The sequence below is a fragment of the Sceloporus occidentalis genome, unplaced genomic scaffold (assembly GCF_023333645.1).
Source record: "Sceloporus occidentalis isolate IW3139 unplaced genomic scaffold, rSceOcc1.0.p SCAF_8, whole genome shotgun sequence".
Classification (NCBI taxonomy): domain Eukaryota; kingdom Metazoa; phylum Chordata; class Lepidosauria; order Squamata; family Phrynosomatidae; genus Sceloporus; species Sceloporus occidentalis.
The window spans coordinates 5734675-5757633 of NW_028316988.1; the positions used below are offsets into that span (position 1 = coordinate 5734675).

The window sequence follows — 22959 nt, forward strand, 5'->3', positions numbered from 1 at the left end:
GTGTCCGGGAACCGCACCGTTTGGCTGCTGCGGTTCCTGGACGTTGCAACCAGTGGCAGCAGCAGACCGCCGCTTTTCAGCGGTCTGTAACCCGGAAAAGAGAAGTGGGGTGGCACATAAAGAGAGAGGACAGTAAGGAAGAAAGTGAAATTATGTAGAACATACAGAATGGGGGAAGAAATAGTGTGGCACAGAGAGAGGAAGAGGGAAATGGTGTGGAAGAGAAATAGAGTAGAATAGTGGGAGAGAGGTAGAGAGAAAAAGAGAGAGATATGGCATAGGAAAGAAAAAGAGGAAGAGAAATGGAGTGGGAGAAGAAAATTTTAGATTTTAGCGGATCTTGTTTTGGCTTTCTAAGACACCTTGGGTCCCACATTGGAAGAAAGACATCATATAAATGGAATAAAAGAAAGAAAGTAAACTTGGATGGATGGATGAAGTGAAAAAGAAATGATAAATGCTGAAGAAAGAAAAATTTGATCAGAAAATGGGACAGCAATGAAAGAAAGGAAGGGAAGATAAAGAAGAGAGAGAAAGAGAGAAGTGAAGTGACAGAAAGAAAGAAAATAATGGTGTACCATGGAGAGACCTATGCAATCCAGAATTGTTGGAAACTATACTCATTTACTTGCTATACCTGCACACATATGTTGTCCCCTCCTGCGCCCTTTCAGTTAACATCTTTATGTAGGAAATAGATTCCCTGACCATTGCCACAGAAGAAATGGCACAGTTTCAGTTTGTGGATTGATACCTTGTTTGCTGAGAGATTTTCTGGAGGTGGAGGTGAAAACAGCAGTAGGTGTCAAGGCTGTGCAGTTGGCTCAGTCCATCCAAGTTTTCCTTGGCAACGTAAATCATTAGCAGTTCAGTGTATGATCTGACCAGTTCAAATAACCAGACTAGGAAAAGTAGTACACATTCTCCTCTCCAAATGTATCACTCCCCACTGTCTGTCTATACAGATGTTCTGTTACCTGGAGAGAGTGTTAAAATACTACCACACTGCTAAGAGAAATTTGGCCTCAGGCGTCAAGCTATTCTTTTAAACACAATGTAAAGCACGTATCTTCTATGCAGATGGGTATTTAAACTTTCACTTGAATAATTGAGATGGCATGTAAATTGGGGTTGACAGAACAAGGCATCTCAGGGAAAGAGTCTTCATGTAACAGCTGCATTCAGATGTAATACTAAAGCTTGGTTGTTATGAGCAAGAACCAGCCTTCAGCTAGCTTTACTGGCTTCTCCACACTTTCTTCCTCTTCTACACTTCCAATATCACCAGAAGGAAGAGATCAGATTCTTTCTATTTTGTTTTAAATTGTTGCTGTTTGTTGATGTATGCCTTCAAGTTGCTTCCGAGTTATGAAGACCCTAACACAACCCTATCATGGAATTTTCTGGGGCTGAGAGTGTGTATGTCCAGTGGGGCCAGGCAGGGAATCACACCCTGGTCTCAAGAAACAACTACATCTCTCTGACTGTTTTAGATTAGCCTTAGTTTAATGTAGGGGTCGACATACTCAAGTGTAAGATACATCAAGTACAGGCCAGGCTCAAAGCAAGTTCCTCAAGTATAAAGATACATCAGTGAAGACCAACATGAGAATAACAGAGGCGGTTTATAGACCGCCCGTTTGGGGCGGCCTGTTCCCGCCCCTTTCCCCGCCGGTTCAGGGCCTCCGCTGCCAGAACAGCAGCCTCCGAGGCCCCGATCTGTCGCTTTCCAGGCCGCGGGGAAGTGGCAAAAGGCTGCTTCCCCGCGGCCTGGAAAGGGGTGTCCTTGGGGCTTCATGCCCCAAGGACACCCGACAGCGGTGGGGAGGAGGGGCCCCTTTCTCCTTTGCGTCGCTGGTGCAGCTGTCTAAAGGCTGTGCAAACCGCAGAAGGAGCTCCGTTTCAGAGCTCCTTCTGGCGCCGCGGAAAGGGCACTCTATGCACCCTGGTGCGGTGCCAGTATGTCACAACCGCGCTGCCTCGTTTGGAGGCGGTGCAGTGGTGATGTAGCAATGGTGGCCCCTGTGTGGAATGGGCGCCGCCATTTTGTATGGACTGGGTCCGTATTAGGGTTAGGGGCGTCCAGAAGGGACACCCCTTTCTAACCCTTATACGGACCCAGTCCGTACTTTATGCCCGTTTGTAATGGGCCAGAGTCTCTTAGAGATCTCTCACTCAGTGTAATCTGAAGCCATCTTCACACCAGTTAACAACATGGCAACCTCAAGCAGTCATGGGGGCAGTTTTTCAGCTCTCTGACCCACTGTGACTCATTGGGGCCCCCAAAAAACTTTTAAAAATGCAAACAGATGCCCAATTCAGTTTTTACAAATCTCCTTAAGGACGATGCAGGAGGATACTCTTCGCCTTCTCTGGATGCAAAATCACTGTACCAGGATGGAAAAATAATTTTTTTAACCAAAAATGTAGGTAGTCTAGAAGATGCATGCGATACAGGATTTCTATTTCTGGTATAGTGTGTTGTTTGGACCCTAAAGTATTTCTTTATTTGTTAATTTAATTAATTTATTTATTTCTATCCCACTTTTTCCCCAGTTAGGGACTCAAAGCGGCTCACATAAAATTTTAAAACACGTAATTAAAACTTCACCCAATACAAAATTTAAAATGAGATTAAACTATCAAAAATGAAAACCGGATTAGAACATACGTCATTGAACATACACACATGCACATACACACCACCACGACCGCAGCAATTACAGTGTATACCCATGTATCAGTCTAGAAATTGTAGTCAAAAAATGGACTGAAAAAACCTTGGTTGACTTATCCACGGCTCAATGCAAATATTGTACTTTAATTCTTATCAAAAAGGGAACCATGCCCTGGTGAAAGGTGAGAGCTTAATCTTTTCTCAGAGCACCTAAAAGAAGCATCAACCCCCTCTATTACCCCGTCCATCCAGCCTTTAAGGTGAGCACAAACAGTTACACCTATCAAAATCTTTAAAGATCTTTAGCATCATTTCCCCTTGATTCATCCTTACATCCTTTTTTACATGCCCCTAAGTTTTACCCTTGACTTATCCATGGGTCATATCAAAATCCATAATTTTGGCCTCCAGACCTGCCCTCATCTTATACACAAGGTCTGTTTTTTGCAGTTGCACAAGTTTCCATGGTGACTTTCAACTGCATGAATTGATGTGTGGTCATACATTGAATTTGCCTCACCATTTTATTCCTCCCTATATCCTTATGCCTCAAAGAAAAGGAAGTGTGACCTTTTATTTTAACCCACCCTCCAAAAAAACCCAGCTAAGCTTTAGATCTGAAACACATAACAAAGGGGGTTGGGGACCTGCAGGTGAGCTTTTATGGTAAAAGGTAGAGACTGTAACTAGGTTACCTACCCAACATACTCTTTCCTTTTCCCCCTATGTCATTTTGTAAATTGCAGAGGAGCTAACCATATGATCCCGCTGCACCAGGTTCTCGGTTCAGAAAGAAACTTCAAGATGACTAATATATGCTTTTAAAGATTTCCGCATGGGGCAGAACAGCTCTGCATTTATCTGGAGGTGGGAAAGAGGTTTTTCAGTACAGTTAGAAAATCCTTTCTAAAAAGCTGCTGTGCTGGAATAGTGGTTTCAGTGTATTACTGCAGACTTTCACAAGCTTTTTTGCTCTTAACCACTGTTTTTATTGTTTCAGTCTCCATGCTGGGAATGCTGGGTGAATGTGTCTGTTGATTTGGAGTATAGGCAGTTCTGCTCCAGTTCACTGTTGTCATCTTTCACTAGTAGTATGCTGTGTGGCAGTCAAATGTCTTTCAACTGTGTGCCATTTTAAGTCTCATTAATTTGGATGAGAAACATCAAACATGAGGCTGAATTTGGCCTTCCTTGGGAATCCAGGCGGCTCCCTTTCCCTGATGCCTATGCCTATGACAGGTGCCAAATGGAATACCTAATGTCCATCTTTCACAGGAGTGAGAACCTCCAATACTAGGGCATAATTTGGTCCATCTAGGGAGCCAGATCCAGCTGGCCTGGGGTTTTGCAGTTCATCAGCTGGCCATGACTAAAATGAGGCTCCTGTAATTTTGACATATGAGATGACATGACTCATTGGAAAAGACACTACTGTTCGGTAAAGTAAAAAAAAGTAGGAAAAGAGAAAGACCACACTTCATTTGGATTGATTCAATCAAGGATGCCACGACCCTGAGTTTGCAAGACCTTAACAGGGCAGTTGGCGCTTAGGGGTACTTTGTGGTCTGCCATAAGTTCATCAGCTGGTTTCCACTTTTTAACTAAGGGTTTCCCCCCTTCAAACCAGTCCAAATGCCTCTCCTGAGGCTTACTTGCAAATAAGAGCTTGAAGCTAAAAGATGCTGGTACTCTTTGATTCACCTTTTGATGCTGGTCCCGTTGTTGCTGCTATTTGTATCCCGCTTCCCCCCTAAATTAGGACTCCCATGAACCAATCCACCACCAAACTTTTCATACGTTGAATTGGTCCTCAGGCTAGTAGAAGCCACCCCATGTCTTTGGAGCTCTGCAAACAGGCAGTAGTGGGGAAGTTTGTAGGAGGAAGCCTGGAGTTCTGTTTCAGTGCCTGCTTAAGAGTACTGAATTTGAATGGTAGGGGAGCTACTGCGGGTGCCTGCAGCAACTGTGTGGTATGTTTGTCTTCTTACCAGAGGTTGTAAGTAGCTATACCTACATCAGGTGCAAGTTGGCCCTGTTGGAAGAGAAGGTCCAGGAGCTTAAGGCCTGTGTATCTACTCTTCAGCATATTAGGGAATATGAGGTGTTCTTAAACCTCCTGGAACCATGAGGTATTCTTGAGCAGACTGTCCAGGATGAGGAACATACAGGGGATGTCTCTGAGGAGAAGGTCAGTTCCCATACACAGGAGGTAGACGTTTGGAGGAATATGAAACATAGAAGTAGAAGCACCAGGGACCATTTTGTGAGTTTGGTGCTACAGAATTAATTCAGCTCTCTCTCTCTCTTTGGTGATGATCAAGGACAGCAAAAGAGCAACTGTGTCAGTCATCAGACAACACCTTAAAAAACCATAGGCAGCTAGGGGAAATGTCCCATGGTCTTAGATGTCTCTACAGTAATGCGCAGAGCATGGGAAATAAACAAGATGAACTCTTAACACAACAAAGCAATTATGATATAATAGGTATCACTGAAACCCAATGGGATTAGCTTCATGATTAGAATGTAGTAATCGAGGGGAGTATAACCTGTTTCCAAGAAAGAGACCAAACAGGAAAGGAGGAGGAGGGTTATTATATATTGGGATCTTTACACCTTTGAAGAGAGCCATGACTTAGAATCATAGCATCATAGAGCTGGAAGACATCACAAGGGTCATCCAGTCCAACCCACTGCTGTGTAGGAATACACAATAAAAGCAGCCCCAACAGATGTCCATCCAGCCTCGGTTTAAAACTTAAAACTTGGAAGCCAGGTTAAAAGCATCTTGGTAAAAATTAAGGGGGAGATAAACAACAGTGATGCAAATCTGTGGATCTGCTAAAGACCAAGTCACACTGAGGACTTGAATTATGCCTTCCTGGAAGAGATGACCAAACATATATTAATAATGAAAATTCCTTACTTGTCTTACAGACACATTTCATTGTTTCTAGGCAGTGGGAGAGGCAACAAGGGGGTCACCTATTTTGGAACTGGTCCTAGTCAACAAGATGACCTGGTTAATAAGGTGCAAGTGGCAGGATCCAAAATATCTGATCCCCTTCTTGCCTCTCCCACTGTCTGGACAATGAAATTTGTCTGTAGGACAAGCAAGGAATTTTGTTGGACCATATATTTTTGGCAGAGTTTGACTTCCAACAAATACCATGACAGCTGAAATATTTCGTTATTGATATATATATATCTCCCCTTCTGAATGTTAGGTCACGCCAGGCTAATTTTATCTCTTTTTTAAAATAGAGTTACAAGCTAGGTAGATGAAGGGAATGCTGTGGATGTAGCATATCTTGATTTCAGTAAGGTCTTTGACCAAGTCCTCCATAATATTCATGCAATCGAGGCAATAAACTATGTGCTAGACAATGCAACTGATGGGTGGATTTCTAATTGCTTGACTGACTGAACTCAGAGGGTGTTCTCCAAAGCCTCATCTTCATCCTGGAGAGGAGTGACCAGTGGGGTGCCAGAGGCTTCTGTCCTGGACTCAGTGCTATTCAACATACTTACAAATGACTTAGATGATAGAATAGAGGGCAAGCTTATGAAATTTGGATATGACAGCAAGTTAGGAGGAGTAGCTAAGGTTAAGAGGTGATATGGTTTGTTTAAATATTTGAAAGGATGTCATATTGAAAATGGGCCAAGCTTGTTTTCTTCTGCTCCAGAGATTAGGACAATGGATTCAAACCACAGGAAAAGAGAGTCTACCTCAACATTAGGAAAACTGTTCATCAGTAGTGTGATGGAGTCTCCTTCTTTGGAGATGTTTAGACCTTGTTAGGTCTTATGGTTGATTTGTGGTAGATTGGAGTTTCCTCAATTTCATTCCTTTTAAAATAGCAGCAACAACAAAAAATTTTGGGGGGGAGAGGAGAAGGGTCCTAACTTAGACAACCGAAACAAAAATGGGGAGTGAGTGGGAATAGCTCATGAATGAGACTTCATTTTTTAAACATACAAATTCCTTGGGTTAAGCATATTAAGATACTATTTGTTCCTTAATTCTAAGCAGACATTTGTTCCCATCCCTATGACTGTGTTTTGCCTCTGGCTTTGATTATACTTCACCATTAGAATAAAAACAATAAAGCCAATCCCAAAAGCCTTCAGGCTGTTAACCCCCCCCCCCCCCCCATGCAATAGACACCCATTTCCCAGTCCGAAGTGTTAAAATGTGGAGCGTTTCACTCCAGGTAGTATGATTCCTCTTTAAAAGAAGGCACATTCTATGCACATGCTTTTGCTGTATATAGATATAAAAAGAGAAGAATAATAACATTTTTTCCCAACCCAGAAGTAGACTTCTTGCTTTGAGGGAGGAGCTGTGCTGTGGTTTCCAGTCATAAGAGTGGAAAATTGGCCCCAGACCTACTGAAGTTGTGTGCCCTCCAGCTATCCCAATTTGTCCCAATTAATTTTCTGTTGAGCCACCTTTTCAGCCCCTTTTCATGTGTCCCAATTTCCCTCTCCTTCCCCACTTCCCTCTTTGTCCTCGGCTTACTTTAGTTGTTGCAAACTGACATCAAAGTGCAAAAGTAATTTGCTCTACTGAAATTATTATTAATATTAACTATTAACTCAATAGGGTGAGAGGAAGAGGGAGAAGGAGGAGGACTCTTGCTGTTTCCAGCAGGCTCAGGCCAAAGCAAACATCTGCAGCCTCTCCTAGCTTGTGTATTCTTCCTCATTAATAACTTTTTCCATTTTCACCACCCTGTTGTTGCTTGGCCATACAGGTTCTGGTTTTCATCTGTGAAAGGATGTGAAGCTGCCTTTGTTGTTGTCATCCACCCTCCAGTCGATCTTGACCCATGGAGACCCTGTAAATGAGACATCTCCAAGACTCCCTATGCTCCTCTGCTCTACTCAGGTCCTGCAAATTCATACCCATGACCTCCTTAATAGAGTCCATCCATCTAATATGTGGCCTTCCTCTCTTTCTGCTTCTCTCCAAAACTTCCCTGTCCAAAACTGCATGGGGAAAAGCAAACAAAAACCTTAAAGCATCTTCCTCCCCTTCCCTTTTTGTCTGAGTATCCTCTGTGTGAAAATAAATTCAGCACAGTTCAGCAGCTGGTTTCCAGCCCCCTTCCCTTCTGGCAGTACTTTCAGATAAATTACTTCATGTTAAATAACCATCAAGCCTCCAGGGAAACCATGCAGAGAGCTAGCTATAAAGTCTCATTTCGTCCAACATTAGGTGCCTCCAAGGTGAAAGAGCCTTGAAGGCCAGACTCTTCCTCCGCTTTGGGGGCAAAGATGTAGTAGATTATGGTCATAAATGAATTTACCCAAACTAGCTGCTGGGGGTGGGGTGGGGAAGGAAACTCTCTGCTCTTAACAAAACCTCAAAATTGCCTAAAATGCACATCTGTCAGCAGCCTTTTTTCCAACCACAATTGAATGGCTCGATCTGATCACTGTCAGATTTTGGAAATGGTGCTTTTCTGAGTATGAGCCCCACACTCGGTTCTCTGCCAAGATATCCAGTTCTGCATTACTGCTGTTCAGATATGGCTTCCTGCAGTGCTTGGACATACCGTAATTGCATGTAACTAATTGCTTGTAATCAGAACTTGCAAAAGTTATTTGGGGATCCAGCTCCCATCCTGGAGAAGGATTCCGGTAGTGATGGTTTTAACTTTAACAAGTGCTGTCATCACTCCTTTTGTGGTGTAACTAATTTCCCTTGCAAGATCAAACCCTGGTCTCCAGAGTTATAGCTCTGATTATAATATGACAAACAGCAGAAAGTACAATCAGAAGTAAAGAGAAAAAATAGCCCTTTACTTGTCAGTTTCACAATTATAAACAGTCATGTTAATGGGTTGCCTTTGACCGGTTCTTTGTGACCTTTACCAGGCAAATTCCATATTCATTTTGTTGGTATGTCTGATTGGTAGTCACTTCAGAGTACATTTGGACTTGCAAGCCCATCATCCCTGTGTGCAGCTCTTTGGGTCCATCAGGAAACTGAACCCCACGCTCTGGGTCATCATTTTTGGTTTGGCTCCACCTTCTGAGCTGCCATATACCTGTTTCGGCCACCTTATGAAGCACCATTTTGCACCAAAAATAGGCCCCACGGAGAGTTTTTAAAAGATATTTTTGGATTACAAGTCCCAGAATCCCCATATGATCTGAATGATTTGGGGGATTGTAATCCCCCAAAAGTAACCCTTCCAACCTTCCTCTCATAGGCTCAGAAAATTAGGGAAGTCATAATGCAAAAAAAATTGCTGCCTTGTTTTTAGGCAGGTAGAGTAGAGATCACATTTCTTCCTCTGATTTGTTCTGTTCCTCCAGTGGCAGCCAAAACCTATTTTCCCTTCATTTTATGACAGCTTTGCAGTTGTAGATGGAAGCTGGAAAACACCAAGTTCAGGTAGAAATCTCTCCAAGCAGAAAGCGCTTTTCTCTTCTCCCTCACTAGAACTTGGTTTGTCGGTGAAGATAATTGGGGGAATGGCAGCTCCGCTCTGGCTGTCGGTGTGAATCCCAAGCAGAAACATAGCAAGCGTTGCAGTTTGTGACAATTCTTGAATATGTGCCTGTAAGCTCTGGTCTTTTGTTTTGATTTTTGGCTTTGAAAAGCAACATCTAAAGCGACGGAGGCAAAAACCTTAGCTGGTGTGTGCCCCATTTGCCAAGAAGAATTGGCACACAGAGCGAAAACTAAGTGTTACGAGGTAGAGAGCTTTTTGTATGTATTTATCTTTGTTTTTATTTGCTGTCGACTTTGTCTTATGGTGGTTATGAATAAGAGACCTCCATACAATCGCAGAATCATAGAGTTGGAAGAGACCACAAGGGCCATCCAGTCCAACCCCCTGCCATGCAGGAACTCTCCATCAAAGCATCCCCATTGACAGATGGCTATCCAGCCTCTGTTTAAAGACCTCCAAGGAAGGAGAGTCCACTACACTCCAAGGAAGGAGTGTGTTCCACTGTTGAACAGCCCTTACTGTCAGGAAGGTCCTCCTAATGTTGAGCTGGAATCTCTTTTCCTGTAGCTTGCATCCATTGCTCCATTGGGTCCTAGTCTCTGGAGCAGCAGAAAATAAGCTTGCTCCCTCCTCAATATGACATCCCTTCAAATATTTAAACAGGGCTATCATATCACCTCTTAACCTTCTTTTCTCTAGGCAAAACATACCCAGCTCCCTAAGGCGTTCCTCATAGGGCATGGTTTCCAGACCCTTCACCATTTTGGTCGCCCTCCAGGATCCCTGGTATATATATCCCTGGTAAGATCCCTGTTTGAAAGCAAATAGCAACAACAACAAACTGTTTATGCCAGAAAGTAGTGCCCAATAGCCAAGGTATAACCTTGAACTGCACAATTGCATCTGACCAGCAGCCTGCTGACTGGGAAAGGCCAAAGAATGAAGCAAAGCAGAATAGCTGGAGCCAAGTGCCTCCTGGATTTTAATCTAATTTGAGTTGTTTTGCTTCCAAATACTGGATAACAACCAAGGCTATTAAGAGTGCTGTGTAACTATCCCTGGGGATGCATATAATCACTGCAATATTGCCTTTAATAACAATTTTAATTAAGATATTCATTTTCAGATCACTGCTGACCCAGAAATTCTGCCTCTCTTTAAATTTCTAGAGGGGCCTTTGGCTGGTTGAGGATTAGGAGGAAATTGCTGTACATAAAATGACACTTGCCCTCCAGGACAATGTTGATGCTAAGAAATGCCCGCAGCATCTTCTCCAAGCTTTGAATTCTTCTGTGCAATCTGTTCCCTACTTTATATAGAGACTCTGCTTGGACAAGGGAGAAAAATAAATGGTGGGGGATGGAATTTAAAAACCATCCAAATGCTGCACTCAGAATTTACCCTGCAGATGGAAGTCGGTTCTGCATACGTAGGCAAAAAGCATGTTCCCGTAAAGATTGGGTCTTTTGCCAACTGGAGTCCCGATTGATACAGTGAGTTGAATTTCAGCTCTTGTTTTTACTTTTTTACCTCCAGAAGTGTAATGGTAAACTGTGAAGTGCTCTGTGAAGCACTGATCATAAACATGATGCCTCCAAGAGGAGTCGCAAAATGTAGTCCAAGTGGAAGAGGATGCATATGTGTCTTATGTAAAGTTAATATATTATTGCTGGGGAAACCATTTCTCCCCCATCATTATTTTGGATATAATGTTGTTACCTACTGCTCATTGGTAATAAGTGACAGGGATCATTACTTTGAGAGGCTAAGGGGTAGGATAGACTAATAGCAGCTCTTGTAGCAATGGATAAATAGGCCTTGTTACTTGTTTGCACATTTTCACACCCACCCCTGGCTTAGATCTCCAAGGCATCCTACTAACTTCTTAGTAAGGTCAGCTGCTTTAGGTCCCATATTGGAAAGAGGAGGGGATATAAATAACATTAATCAATAAACAAGTTTTTTTATTTATTTGTTTGTTTATTTTCCCATCCCTCTTTTATTCCAATACTTCTTACTGACTTGGTAGCTTAGGAATTCCAGGGCTTCAGTTTCAGATCTTGAGCATGCAGATATAGAAGGGATCCACACTCGGAAAGGTTACGTGGGACTTGATTTTTGCACTGTAATTTCCAGAAGCATAGCTGGGATCCATAGCCATTAGCCAGAGGCTTCCTCACCAGAAAAAAATACTTGGGACAAGCAAACTAGAGAATTAGATCTCCCAAGGGGCATTCAGGGAGGTTACTGTACCACTGTCCCTACAAATGATATGCCAAAATCTTCTTCTATCATTACTAAATGGCTTGCTTTACTATTCAGAAATTTAACACAGAGCATGAGATAAGGCCAGTCCTAACAAACCAGTATTTGTCAAGTCCAGCAGTAAACCAAGTTCAGAAATTCAGGCTTCAGAAGTTCAAACTCAGTAAACCTGTATTCAGTAACTATAGGTCAACAGCAGAGATGTTCATTGTCAGAACTGTCATTCTGCGAATGTGGAAAAACCACGAATAACTCCTGTTTACCCCCATGGAAGCCAGTTAAAGGGGACAGGGGAAGAGGAATAGGTCCTCATGCTCCTCTTCTTCCCTTGCCCTCCCATCTCTTTAGCTGGCTCCCTGCCCCTTTCCCAGTGGGATAGCAGTCTTTTCCAGGCATCCCACCGGGAAAGATGCATGGGATCTATCCTTCTCCCCCTTTTCCCAGTGGGATAGCTGCCTGGATTCATATTAGGAGAGAGACTAGATATTAAATAAGCCAATAAACCTTTTGTTCAGTCTATTCCTCTACTTGCCGGTGTCCTTTTGGCCCTTGTGCGTGACGCAGAGCAGACATCTTTCAGGATTTCCTCTTGAGCTCTACTTGGAAGCTCCCCAGCTGGGCTTAGAGGGATTTGGGGCTTGTGTATCTCCTTGCTGAAGTGTGTTGTCTCTGTTAAGAATATAACCTGAGAGAGAGTTGCTGATGCCTGGGGGGGGGGGGGGGGGGAGGGATAGCCCAGCCTTGATATTTGTCAGAAGTGCCTTTTAGATACTAAACTGTTCATCTGAGTAGCTCAGTGTTGTCTTCTACAGTGGTTCATTTAGTGCTCCTTTGGATTGTGTGATAAACCAGAGTTCTTTGGGCGCTTTACAATACATTCAAAAATATAAACTGGAAACCATGTAAGAATAGCTAAAGATAGCACATAATACCACCCACATCAAAGTACCAGCAACGAGAATTCATGAACAGTACAATACATGTCAATAAAGTGGCAGAATAGAAGAGTGCCGAATCCTCAAAGCACCGAAAACAGTTCTTGGAATGTCTGGGACATTTTTAATAGTGTCATAGTCTGCTACTGAAGGTGGTAAAATCTATGTCAAAGACACCTCCCTGGCGTGGGGGTACCACCCCTGAAAAAGCTCTGTCTCTTTTAACTAGGTTGCATCCATACTGCAGAAATAATCCAGTTTGACACCACTAATTCCCAGGGCTCAGTGCTATGAAACTGTTGTTTTCTGAGACGTTTGGCTTTCTCTGTCAGAGAGCTGTGGTTCTATATTGCCACAATAAACTGCAGTTCCCCAAATTCCATAGCATTGAGCCCAGGTAGTTAAAGTGGTGCCAAACTGGATTATTTCTGCAGTGTGGATGCACCCCTACCTAGCTCATCTCATTTGGTGGAGACTGGAGACACAAGCAAAGGACTGCAGAGAACAGTCCTGGTAGGCAACCAAAGGAGGAGACAATCCCTCGAAGTCTTGAGTCAGGGATTTATTCCTATCTCTCTGTATCAGGGGGATTGAAACTAGAACCTTCTACTTTACAGGACTGCCATGAAAATAAGAGTGGCGGGAGAACCACATTTGTCACCCTGAACTACCTGAAAGTAGGGTGGGATAGAAACATAATTTCTGCACGTGGCAGAATGATAGGCAAAGCTTTGATCCTTATTTTCGTCATGCCAAATACACTCATTGCTGAAGACGGTCTCTTTTGCTGTCTTGTCATCCTGGTGCAAGAGGAGAGCTGCCTTCTTGGGTCATGTGTAGCGCTCCCCAGCTTGGGCCTTTTTGCATGAACAGTCTGAATGACAAAAAGCCCTTAAACAGCCCAGCCTGTGTACCAGTAAATCTGCCCCTTGTTCTCCTTGAGCACGTCTATCCGGCACGCCATCCTGCCCAGAGTGTCCATTAATTAATGAAAGCTGGGGCAAAAGGTTTATTTTAGTGCCAAAGTGGGCCGATAGGGCGCTCTCTCCCAGGTTGCATTAAGGGGTTTATCCAGCCAAGCTTCCACCGGCTGTCGCTGGGTATTAGAGACGGCCTACGTAAGGTGCTTGGAGTGTTGTGTGTTTTCTTTCCTCCACCCCTCCTGGATTCTGACATTTCGCTGTGGAGAGTGGCTGGCCTTGTCCAAGTAGGAGAAGACGGACAAGCTGCTTGGCTGGCCAGAGGATTCTCATGCGAGGAACATGTTGGGCTCAGTGTGAGGACCTTGACTGATCTGAGAACAGGGCAAAGGGGAGAAGCACCATTGGCGTCATCGCTTGAGCGTTATGGGCATTGGGAGTTGTTTCAACCGGACGGCAGATCCTGACTTCACCATTGTGTGGGTACAATGTAAAATGCTGTGACAAGTTAGTAGCTTTAGTTTGGTGGGGGCTGAGTTTCTTGAGAAGCAGCATTTTGCTCTTAGCTCTAGGCACCAAGTAAAATGAATGGGCTACGGACACATGAGGAAACGGGTAGAATTCAAAGATACAGCTGTGTTATTCTGTAGAATCAGAATATAGAGAGATTGTAGCACCTGTGAGACACACCGAAATAAAGAAGTTGGCAGCATGAGATTTTGTAGAGTGAAGTCTACTTCTTCATATGCATTGAGAGCATCTGAGGAAGTAGACTAAAGTCTACGAAAGCGTATGCTGCCAACTTCTTTATTTCTGGTAGTCTCAAAGGTGCTACAAGATCTCTTTACATAATGAGGAAACTGGCTTAGTTTTCATTTATTAATCTTGCACTTTAACAATACAGGATTTTTAATTACAAAGACGTTATTTTATCAGATATTCCATTTATAGATGGGGATCTTATAGGAAAACTAAGACAGAATGGGAGACTTTGGACATAATTCAGCATAGAAAGCTCCATTGTATGTCTGGTCATGTAACTTGACTGTGTGGCTCAGGGCTCTCTCTCTCTCTCTCTCTCTCTCTCTCTCTATATATATATATATATATACCTTTGTTTTTCCTTGGAAGAAAGAAGGGGAGTGGGTCGACTTAACTAGTTATTGGTTCCCTTTTCCCTGAGTGTTCATATCTCTAGTTTTTCCATTTTAGTAGTAGGCCATATCCTTTAGAGCCCTGACCACAAATATCAGATTTTCCTCCCTTTAAAAATTGGCAGACCCATGAAATCATTGTACTGTTTCTGGCAGCCCTTTAACAGACTGTGGAAATGTTACCTGTTGGACTACATCTCCCAGAATCCAACAGCCAGCATAGACACAGTTGTTCAAAAAACTTAACTTGCCCAAGCTTGACTTAGAACTAGAATTTTGCAGCCTAGTGTCCTCTGTATATGTGTTACTACAGTTCCCAGCATCCCTGCATCCCTTTCCCTTGCAGTCATAGTGGATGAGTGTGGCGGGAGCTGTGTCCCAGCATGCTTAGATAATGCATTGCGAAAGGCAGTGCATAAAGTAGTCCATAAAGGTAATTCATAAAGGATGACTTGGTCTATGTGACTCCTTCAGTGAGCTCTGGCAAAAAAAGGCAATTACAAGGTTTGTATCTTTAAGAGACTGGATATAAACCACTCTAATAAGTAATAAACCATTCTTACACCTCTTGCCTCTCAACACATCATTATCCAAGGCAATTTATTTAGTTTTAGTAAAACAAAGCAAAATACAGACTATACAGTGTCTATGTTTTGTAATGCTGCAGCAGCAAGAAACATTTTAATGCAATTTTGAAGAGTGTAAGGCACAACAAAAGTTTAAAAAACACTTATAAACCTGCAAATATATATATTTTAAGATCTCTGTCTAAAAATATGTCTGAATAGGCATCAAGCCAATCTCTCCCTGCAAGAACAGAGCATCCGAGCAACAGAGCTCTTTAAGATGCCCAGGCAGTTTGTCTATTTGTGGTTTTTTTTGTGTGTGTGTTTGTGTACTTTATTATTACTTATTTATGTGTGTATGTGCAACAGTCTTATTTAATCTCCTATCTTTGTCTTGACGCAGCATCCAGTACTTACTGTAACTAATTAACTGAACTATAATTAAATAATCAAACCATAATTAACTAATTGCGGTTACTTAATTTTAACACTTTTCTTATTTAAAAATGGCAATGACCCTTTGGGGTAGACTGCTCAGTTCCCCCTAAGAACTTGATGACTAACTAAGAATTTGAACCTGTGCCTCTTCAGAAAAGAAGCTATTTGTTCTCATTGCTTAGTACAGTATTTAAAAAGTACAATTGGCCCTCCTTATACACAGATTTTTTAATACACGGATTCAAGCATCCAGGGTTTGAAAATGTTCAAAAGAAGTATACATTTCAAATATCAAACCTTGATTTTCCATTTTTTATAAGGGACCCCATTTTGCGATGTCATTATATTTAATGGGACTTGAGCATCCATGGATTTTGTTATCCACGGGGGATCTTGGAACTAAACCCTAGCGTATAACAAGAATCCACTCTAATTCTTTGCTGTTAATCTTTTCATTTTTAAAGTAATTTATTGCATTGCTTTGTTGCTCTCTTACTGTGGCGCAATGGTTCAATGCCTGTAGTGCAGGCACTCACTCAAAGCCATAAGGTTGCAAGTTCAATACCAGAAAAGGGGCTCAAGCTTGACTCAGGCTTGCATCCTTTCAAGGAGGTTGCTAAAATGAGTACCCAGACTGGGAAAAAATCATCTCAATATGGCTTTTAAAAGTGTATTTTAAAAGTACATTTTAAAACAAACTGGAAAATGAATGGTCTCACTTGTCCTGACATTTCTGAAGTGTGACTTCATTATGCCATCCTTGCCCAGGAGAGTTCCTTGTTTCATATAGCTGTGTGTTTCATGCTGCATTTCTTTTGTGTTTCAACCGCTTTTACAATTGTTGTACATCAGTGTTTTTAATTTCACTGTTTATTTTTTGCAAAACTTTGCATTATGCCTTGTTTAACTCTATAGTCTGTTTTAACTTTTATTGTGAGCTCCCTGAAAGAACGGAGGGATATAAATACAACGTAATTTTAAAAATGATTCAAGTTCTGCTCCTGAGTCCTGGTCTGACAGTGCTTAGCCGGAATTATTGTTACTAAAGGCTGTTCTTGCTAAAGGAGAGATAGTGGATACAAAGGGGCTTTTAGTTGAAGAAATGTGGGGGGAAATTATCCTTTTTGGGCAGCTGTTTATATCATAATGCTCAGATCAGGATTTACCCTTCATGTACCACTTTTTGTGAGCAACCAAAGAAATGGTGTGGCTTTTTTCCCCTTGCAGAGTCACTGTGAGTCCACGGCAGAACTTGCCACGCATCACATTAAAGGGGACATTTCAGGGTGCGAAAGTGGTTCGGGGCCCCGACTGGGAATGGGGTAACCAAGACGGTAAGATCATTTCCCTTCTAAAATAAGTGTCTTACTGTAGTGTGCTTGGAGAGAGTCTTGAGTTTGTTCAAAGGGAAGGGAAGAGTTGATCCCTTGTGGCTTGAAAAGTGAATGGATGCCTTAGAAAAACATTTATTTGTTATAGATGATTCATGCATCTGTGACCCTTACTAAAACCTCAGAGCCAAACCTTGCAGTCCAAGGGATGAATTCTCACCAATGGTTAAAAAGAGACCTTTCCTTTTAAAAAAAGGAACATGTTCAGAGAAAATGTGTATTTCAGCCTTTGGGTAGAGTTGGCACAGACTGGAAGGGATGTGTATGCTATCCCCTGCCATGCAGGAATACGCAGCTAACGCTCTCTTGCACGATGGCCACCAAATCTGCTTAAAGGCCTCCAAAGAAGATGACTCTACCACCTTCTAAGGCAGTCAATTCCATTTCTAAACAGCTCTTAACATCATGTTTCTCCTATTGTTTAGGTAGAGTCTCTTTTCTTGTAATTTGAATCCATTCATTCCTCTCTCCATCTTGAAGTAGCAAGAAATGAGCTTGTTCCATCTTCTCTGTGACGTCCGTTTACACGTTTAAAGATAGGTATCATATCACCTCTCAGTCATCTCTTCTGGAAACTAAACATACCTACTTGTTCCTCATAAGGCTTGGTTTCTGGAACTTTTATGATCTTGGTCACTCTCCTTTGGACACATTCTAGTTTGTCAATATCCCTCTAGAACGGTGGTGCTTAGAACTAGACACAGTTGTCCAGGTCAGGTCTGACCAAAACAGAATCGAGGGGCACTGATACTTCCCTTGATCTGAACACTGTACTCTTGTTGGCACAACCTAGAACTACATTGGCTTTTTTGGCTCCTGCATCACATTGTTGGCTCACGTTTAGCTTCTAGTCCATTAAGACCCTAGATCATTTTCACATTAACTGCTGCCAAGCTGGGTGTTTTTGCCTTCAAGTCATTTCTGAATTCTGGTGATCCTAAAGTTAACCTCTAAAGGGGTTTTCTTGGCAAGATTTGTTCGCAGCGGGTTTGTCATTGCCTTCCTTTGAGGCTGAGAGCGTGTGACTTGCACTAGGTCACCCAGTAGGTTTCCATGGCCAAGCAGGGATTTGAACCCTGGTCCTCTGGAGCATGTCCATAGAAGAGTGACCAAAATGGTGAAGGATCTGGAAACAATGCCCTATGAAGAGAGGGAGCTGTGTATGTTTAGCCTCAAAAAGAAAAGGTTAAGAAGTGATATGATAGCCCTGTTTAATTATTTGAAGGAGTGTCATGTTGAGGATGGAGCAAAACACATAAAATTATTAATATCTTCATTCTTCTTACTCTCTTCTTTTCATCATATACTATCCATAATTCCACAAAGGTATAATACTGTGTAATGGTATGTTATACATTTATTGCAGTGAATATGTTGGTTTGTTATAATTGTATGTGGTGTGTTTTTGTTATAAGTGTTCAATACATATAACTATTAAAAACACAAAAAGCCTTGCCCATAAAACTGATGGCTTGTCTAAGGGTCGCCATAAGTTAGAAACAACTTGAAGGTGCACAACGACAGTAGCAGCAGCAGCCAGTTAGGAGAAAAACAGGATGTGGCTCAAATAAACCAAATAGATAAGGTTGCCTTGTAAAACTTGAGATGCCTTTTCCCCTGACTTGTTAAGGACATTGGGTCTTAAAGGGTACAGTTGCGTGTGACACTGTTATTACTGCCTTCCCCCAAATTGGAAGGCAGGAGATGTGACAGACTGGATGCAGTCACTGTGTCAGACAGGTTCCACTCTTGACCTTTTAAGCTCAGCGTGCCTCTTGGAGGATGTGGCTCTTCTTCCCTCTGCTTCTACCATCACTTTGGTTACCTTCCTCCTCCTCCTCCTGGGAACTTCCTTCTAATCATCAGGGTTTTATAGCAGCTGAAAGCCGCAAAGGTCAGGATCTGCAGATGGCGTGTGTAAGCCGTCTGAAACCCTTGAAGTGAAAACCTAGGTCAGTTTTATGCATTCGTTGTCCTTCTTGGGTAGCTTAAAAATACCTTTTGGTGGTTCATAGCCACTAATAATCTCTCAGCAAAAAGGCAGTTCTAATCAGCCTGTTTTCTTTGATTGCCAATTAAAAATTAAATCGACCAAAATCAGAATCTTGAGCCCTTTTTTCTTCCAAGGAGGTGAGGTGAGGGCAGGGCTGGATTATCAGTGGTACAATTGTAGCAAATGCTCCAGGGCCTTAGGAGCCCTATGCAGCCGCTGGAACCACAAGCTCACATGCGCATAGACACACATGCACCTTTGGTACTGTGATGCTGTCAAAGGAAAAATGCATCCCCTGTCTCATTTTCTCCAAGAGGTTATTCTTTTTACCACTCACTCCATGCTAATATTGCAGTGCCGTAGGAGCAAAGGGATGGGGGTGCATTAGCAGCAATAGCATGTTTCTTTATATACCACTTCCTACCACCTGAGCGGTCTCCAAGCCATTTACAGTTGTAAGCTAATTGGCCCCAGCAAGCTGGATACTCATTTTAGCAACCTTGGAAGGATGTTAGGCTGAATCGACCCTGAGCCCCTGGCTGGTATTGAACTCGCAACCTTGTGGTTTGTGAGTGAGTGGCTGCAGTACATGTATGTACCCAGGGGTCTTGTGCATTGGCATCGCTGCTGGGACTGGTTTTGGTCATTCCTCCTGGGACTCAAGCATCAGGGACTCTTGGAGATACTCCCTCTCTCCTCCAAGCCAAGGTTTTGTGGGTCTTGGGGCCTGGGCCTGAATCTTCAGGATGTGGTCCATCTTCCCTGAGGCTTAGGGCAAGGAATAAATCTCAGGGTGAACACAACCCTGAAAATAATGGTGGACCCCCATTGTTACAGACTGCTTTCGTGTGGCTACTGTATTCTCTCCTGAGACCTTGTCCTCCCTTTCCCCTTTGTTCTTGTTTGAGATACTTGTGTTTTTGTGCTTTTTAAAATTTGAATGATATGCGCTGACCAACTGTAGTTGATGTTTAATGTGCCATGTTTAATTATAGCATCAGGCACTCTTTCTAGGTGTTGGTAATCTCAGGCTTGGCAACCTTGCTTTGGGTCTGAAAGGGGGACTCACATGTGTGCACAAAAGGGGCTGTTTTTGGAACTGCTTCATGATCCCAACCAATTTGTTCCAACTTTGGGTAAGGAACCAGAAAAGGTTGAAATCCCTGCTGCCTGAAGTGTTCAGCAGCAGATGCAGCACTAAGGACCATCACCAGTGGTCATACTGAAGCAGGCGAACCCCATACAGACTGCCACATATAGGAAGGCGCCATCATGCTCATGTCTTGGGCTTCCTGTTGGCATCTGCCTGGTTCCTGTGGGAACAGAATGTTGTCCTGGCCATGTGTCTGTTAACTCATGGCTCTTAGGTTTTTGTGAGCTGGCATGCGTAAAATTTCACTGCTATTTATTGGACGCATCACCTTCTAACCTATCCCCCAATTCCATTTTAATCTTCAACACATGTAAAAGCCTATTGCATCCTTCTGCTGCCTGTTATTCCTTCACCATGAACAGATTCCTCATTGGTTGCAAGATATGTTTCTGCTTGAAAATCCTCTACTCAGCCTTGTCTTGATCCTATTCACTTTCTTCATGCACTAATAATTTCTAACAGGGGATGAATCTCCCCCAGGAAAATGGCTCTGATTTTGTTGAGTCCCAGTTCTGGGAAAAGAGAGGGCTGCAAATAATAATAATAATAATAATAATAATAATAATAATAATAATAGCAGCAGCCACCTTATTGTTGACTAGAAAAGCAGGAAGTGTGTGGAGGTCCATCTAAAATCTTGTGTGTCAGTCAGTGGACAGGTTTCTTTTAAAAATCTGCATATATATATATATATATATATATATACACACACACACACATTTAATTAAAATATGCTGCTAGAATGTGGCAACACAAGGAGACAAAGAGGAGTTTCATGTTCCCAAGATTCAATGCCAGCTGTATGCTGTTGAATCTGGTGGCTTATATCAGTTATTCTCATTAACCTTTGGTCAATGTCAGCTAGTGGCTTCCACATTGATATAGTGCCAGATCTACTCTGGAGCTATCCAAGGGTCTGAGCCCTATTTGTAAAATAGATTTCAGTATGCTGAATAGCTCCTTTAATGCTTGGACTAAAACCCAGAGCAGACACTTTTGTCTCTGTAATGCTATCTTTGTAACCTTTTTCTTGCATGGGAGGCTTGATTGGCCATCATCTATTCTCTTCTGGCAAGAAAGAGCTTTTTTTATTTAGACATTAAAAATTATTGTGGCAGAAAGAGATATACAATGGGGTATATCATGTTTTTATCTTTTTACTATACTTTACTGTGTTTTTAATTTTAATTTTGTGCTTTTAATTGGAAGTGTTTGTTCAATGCTTTCCAATTTTTTGTTTCAACTAGATTTTTAGTGTACTTTGTTCTTAACTGGTTACTTCTGAGCTGTCATCCATTTCAAATAGTCTGAATAGCATTGGCAACAGGCTCCCTGGGCTAAAGATGCTGCTGCTCTATGTCAGGTTGTTGAATGGAAAGACATCGTTGATCCGGGATTTGATCCTGGATGCGCATGCTAGCCTGGCTGGTATCACGGAGACCTGTCTGGATGAAGCTGCTGGTGGTGGGGGATCTCTCCCAGCTTTGTCCATGTAGGTTCTCCGTATAGCAGCAGGCGAGGCCTGGGAGGAGGTGAGGTGGAGTGGCAGTGGTCTATTGGGATTCTATCTCTCTTGCCAGGTGTGCAGTCCCACAGTCTGCTGGGTGTGAGTGCGTGTTTTTGAAAGGTGAGTGTCTGAATATCTGGGGCCACCAGTGCTGCAGGACACACTCTGGATCTGGCTCTCTGTTCGGGACAGGATGATGGTCTTCTGGGTGTGGAGGAACTCTCTGTAGTTCCATTCTCATGGATTGATCACAGCCTGATAAGGTTTAGACTCACTGGGATTCAGAGCCTCTACAAGGGTGGGGAGCTAATTAAGATGGTTTGCCCCAGAAGGCTTATGGATCTGGATGGATTCCTGATGACTTTTGAGGAGCTTCCTGTTGCCTTGGCAGGTGGTCCTGTCAAAGCCCTGGCTGATTTCTGGAATAGGGAAATGGCCAGGGCAGTGGACACAATTGCCCCTAAGTGTCCTCTCCCACAAAGTGGAGCCAGACTAACCCCCTGGTTCACCAGGAGCTGGCGATGATGAAACAAGTGGGATGGAGACTAGAGTGACAATGGTGGAAGACTCAGAGTGAGTCCGACCGAACACAGGCCAGAGCCCATTGGGGTCTATGTCATGGTGATTATTGTAGCAAAGAAATTATACTCTTCTGTCAGTATTGAGTATGCACAGTGTTATCCAGCAGAGCTATCTTGAGTGGTCAGGGGACTTTTACACTGTGGCCCACATGAAGGAAATAAAGAACACTCAACAGTTCACTGTGAAGAATTTGCAAGACACTTTGCTGACAAAATCACTTGGATCTGCTCTGGCTTGGATACTGTGGTCAAAACAGATCCAGTGGATGTAATATTGGCTCCTACTTGTCCTGTATTATTGGATAAGTTTCACTTGGTGCAACCTGAGAATGTGGACAGGATCCTTGGAGAAGTGAGGGCCACCACATACATACTGGACCCTTGCCCTTCCTGGCTCCTGAAAGCAGCTAGAAGGGGACTGGCCAAGTGGGTAAGGGGAGTGGTGAATGCCTCACTGCATCAAGGTAGATTTCCATCCTGCCTAAAGGAGGCTGCAGTGAAAAAGTCCTCCCTGGATCCCACCATCCTGGATAACTGCCATCCAGTCTCTAATATTCCGTTCCTGGGCAAGGTTCTGGGGCAGGTGTTGACCTCCGAGTTCCAGGGGTTTCTGGATGAGACGACTTTCTCTCGGTCCCACTACCATCCCAGGCTTGCTTGGTGAGGACTGAAGCTGGGAACTGTAGTTTTAAGGTTTGGGCAAAACGAGGAAAACAATTTCGTGGTTTAATCATGGCTGGCTGGTAGAGGCTGTGGGTGAGCGGGAAAGGTTTCTTGATTTACCAGGTACCAAAGTATCATGGCCCCAGTTGGCTCTATGATTTGTGTATTTTTCTGTTACTCTTAAAAAGCTCTATAACTCAGGAGCAGAGAAACACATGGACCTTCAAAATTTTGTTGGACTGCAAG

The 22959-nt window shown here is 42.9% G+C and overlaps 1 protein-coding gene across 3 annotated transcripts in view; it reads left to right on the forward strand.

The window, feature by feature from the left end:
* MIB2 (MIB E3 ubiquitin protein ligase 2) overlaps positions 1 to 22959 on the forward strand; it is a 59915-nt gene that overhangs the window by 16151 nt on the left and 20805 nt on the right. Inside the window, exons 1-2 of one of the 3 annotated variants that reach the window (XM_089534318.1) lie at positions 13500 to 13746; positions 16653 to 16759. The exons of 1 other annotated variant lie outside the window; for it this stretch is intronic. In XM_089534318.1, the coding sequence (XP_089390444.1) occupies positions 13694 to 13746; positions 16653 to 16759 (160 nt within the window). In that variant the 5' untranslated portion in view covers positions 13500 to 13693. Of the gene's footprint in view, positions 1 to 13499; positions 13747 to 16652; positions 16760 to 22959 lie in introns of those variants that run through there. One more of the 3 variants, XM_089534317.1, reaches the window with a different exon arrangement.